At 37.3% G+C, this 2904-nt stretch overlaps 1 protein-coding gene across 1 annotated transcript; it reads left to right on the plus strand.

The window, feature by feature from the left end:
- Nucleotides 1-336: 336 nt before the first annotated feature.
- On the plus strand, nucleotides 337-2468 carry LOTGIDRAFT_230876 (hypothetical protein). The gene has a single exon (XM_009051138.1). It carries the CDS (start codon nucleotides 348-350, stop codon nucleotides 2199-2201), a length of 1854 nt encoding a protein of 617 aa, XP_009049386.1. The 5' UTR covers nucleotides 337-347; the 3' UTR covers nucleotides 2202-2468.
- Nucleotides 2469-2904: the final 436 nt, after the last annotated feature.

Raw genomic sequence — 2904 nt, forward strand, 5'->3', positions numbered from 1 at the left:
CCCTTTCAGCAACTGCAAGACACCTAGATCTCACGAATCGCAAATGTTATAGCACAATTTTGAAGGTCTATATTTCTCAATGCCTTATTTTGTTATACATTCACAGCGGTCTGAGATATTTGCTCACCGTTGTGTTCAACGGTGCAGTGTGTACATCGGTGCAGATATATTTTTGCGCTTGCAATTTTGACAATTTTGAAGATAGTTTGGAAAACTAACCTTCCAAGTTTCATTATTAATGTCACCGAACATAGTCAAAAAGTGGAAGAGCAACATGGTGAAACAAGTTCAACTTTGCGCGATATATTTCATCAATCAAGTCAAACAGAATTAATAAACACAACACAATGGATGTAATATTACCACCGAGTTTCCTCAAAACGTTCAATTCTATAGGAATCACAAGACAGTCAGACAACTGGAAGATAGAGGAAAGAGATCGGAAGATAACTGTCACTCTAACGTGGGATGTTGACCAAGAAAACGAAGCACGCCATCCAAAGACAGACAAAAATCATGAGAAAGGTTCAAAGAAACAGAACGTAAGTGAAGGGACAAAAGCTTCGAAGGAATCAACAAATACCAACAACGCTACAAATGGATACAATACTCTCTCCTGGTCGAGGTCTCAAACTTCGACAGATTCGAGTTCACTGATAACAGATACGGAACCAGCAAAAGAGAATTTATCAACACGGTCAGGATCGAGGTCGGCGTGCGAGGATGACAACAGATTTAAAAACAAACCATCTGGTCTCGAGATTGTTCCTGATAATTGTGTCCGCATGATGGATAAAGAAGTAAGCCACAGAACCATAAAAGGTGAAATAAAAATCAAAATGGAAAGCACCGAAATCGAAGCTTTGCTGAAAAAAACGGGAGAATATGATTCCATATCTTCAGTATCAAATCCTGACAATCTCCAAAATTCTCATCAAAGGGCTCATTCGATATCCGAGTCTGGTGGTACAGTGTCCTTGAAACAGGTACCGAATCACAATTCTGTTGATCGAGAGCAGACAACGAAAAATACGAAAATTTCCACATATCCAAGTAAGCTCTGTAACGGTACTCTGACACCCAATGAAATTACATCAGTTAAGATAGAGCCCAGTCAGACTGAACCTGAAGACAACCGACAAAATGAGTTGACTACTGATCAAATTCAAAGAGAAAGTTCAGGTACAGATATCCGTGATGTTTGGCAAAAACCAGCTGTTAATTTTGCTCATAGCACTTGTACTCACTTGTGCGATATGCCAGTTGATGAATTTAAGTCCTGTGATAACACAAACCGGGTATCCTCTAATGACTTTCAACAGCCCCATTCAATGGAGAACACTGTGAAGCATCCGAATGTCTTTAGAGATAGCAACAACAACCAACAATTAACTGCTCATTCCCAATCAGTTGGCGAACAAGGAAGGAACAAACGAAAGAGTCTCCCAGAAAGGCCACCATTCTTAAAATCCTTAAATCGAGTTCTTACCGAAAAGGAAATCGACATAAGAGTGGACAAGTTCGCAAAGAAGCTTCGAAAGCAACGGAAATGGATCCCGGATCGTTACAATCACGATAATTCTTATGAAATTAACGAAATTGATGGATTCAAACGGAGGATTCGCGCAGTGAATCAATGGCAAATAGTTAGACGAAGATTCGAACAATCCATGTCAAAGGTTGAAGGTCAGAGTTCATTGGAAATTGCACCGGAAGTACCATCAAGTTGGTCGGATTCAGATTCTGACAGAGAACCATATCTAAAAGGATCTTCCAAAAAGAAGCACGAAGTAGATCCGAATAGACCACCCTTTTTAAAATCCATCAATAGAATTTTGAACGCTGATGAACTAGAAGACAAAATTCAACAGTTCTCAAAAAAGGTTTACAATGAACGAAGATGGATTTTTGCACATTTTCAAAGGTATGCGAAAAACGAAGTTGACGGCTTTAAGTGCAGGATTATGTCTGTAAGCTATTGGCATATTGAACAAAAAAGACTGTCTGACACTGGAAAAGCATCGGATAAATGTTTAAAAAGCTTTCCACAGACAAGCACTGAGTCATGTCAAAATTCAACTAGCTCTGATTCGAGCAATGGATCAATCTCTGAGAGAGGGAAATCGAAAAAATCTGGTAAAAGGCGAAAGAAAGAACTGCAGAATCAAAAACCGGCCAAGTTCCAGAAAATCGCTGAATGAAAGGTTGAATGTCGTGTAGAAGATGCATGTTTGCCCCCTTAAAAAACAAAGATGATACTCTGTGATTGTGTTTGTCAACTGTGTATTCCAGTCTGTTGTTTGTTATTTTGTATGATGATATGTGAAAATCTGCAATTCTGATGACCATTAGGGCGGGATAAAAAAAATTAATAAAACCCAAGGTGAAAATCGCACCTTTCAAAAAGATTTTCGTTTAATATATTTTATTTATTTAAGTTTTATTTTACCAATAAAAGCTTTTGTTTTAAATCAGTGTTGTTCTAATTCCAATGCTCCCTTCTTTCTTCTGCAGTTTTTAATTTGCGTTATAGAGATCAAATATCGAATTTTTCCTTTCATTTCTTTAAATGATGCTTTCAAAAGACAAACTAAAGTCTGGACAAATTGATGGGACATAAAATTAGTCTGTTTAGACTGATGGGTCAAAGGTTTCGGCCATAAAACACGAACAATATTATTATTACTAAAAAAATCTCTGATGGTCAACAACTCAAGGTCATCTGTCAAAGGTCATGAGCTAATTGGTTGTAAAACATCCATAAACACGTGGAAATTGTTTTTCTTTATTGAACTGTGTTTTATTACTGTGATAATCGTGTCTATGGTACTTCAAAACATTGTATATTCATGTTAATCAAGACTATTATCCTTAAATATCCTATGAACCCGAAAGGTTTGGTCA

This window comes from Lottia gigantea, assembly GCF_000327385.1.
Source record: "Lottia gigantea unplaced genomic scaffold LOTGIsca_16, whole genome shotgun sequence".
NCBI classification, from domain to species: Eukaryota; Metazoa; Mollusca; class Gastropoda; family Lottiidae; genus Lottia; species Lottia gigantea.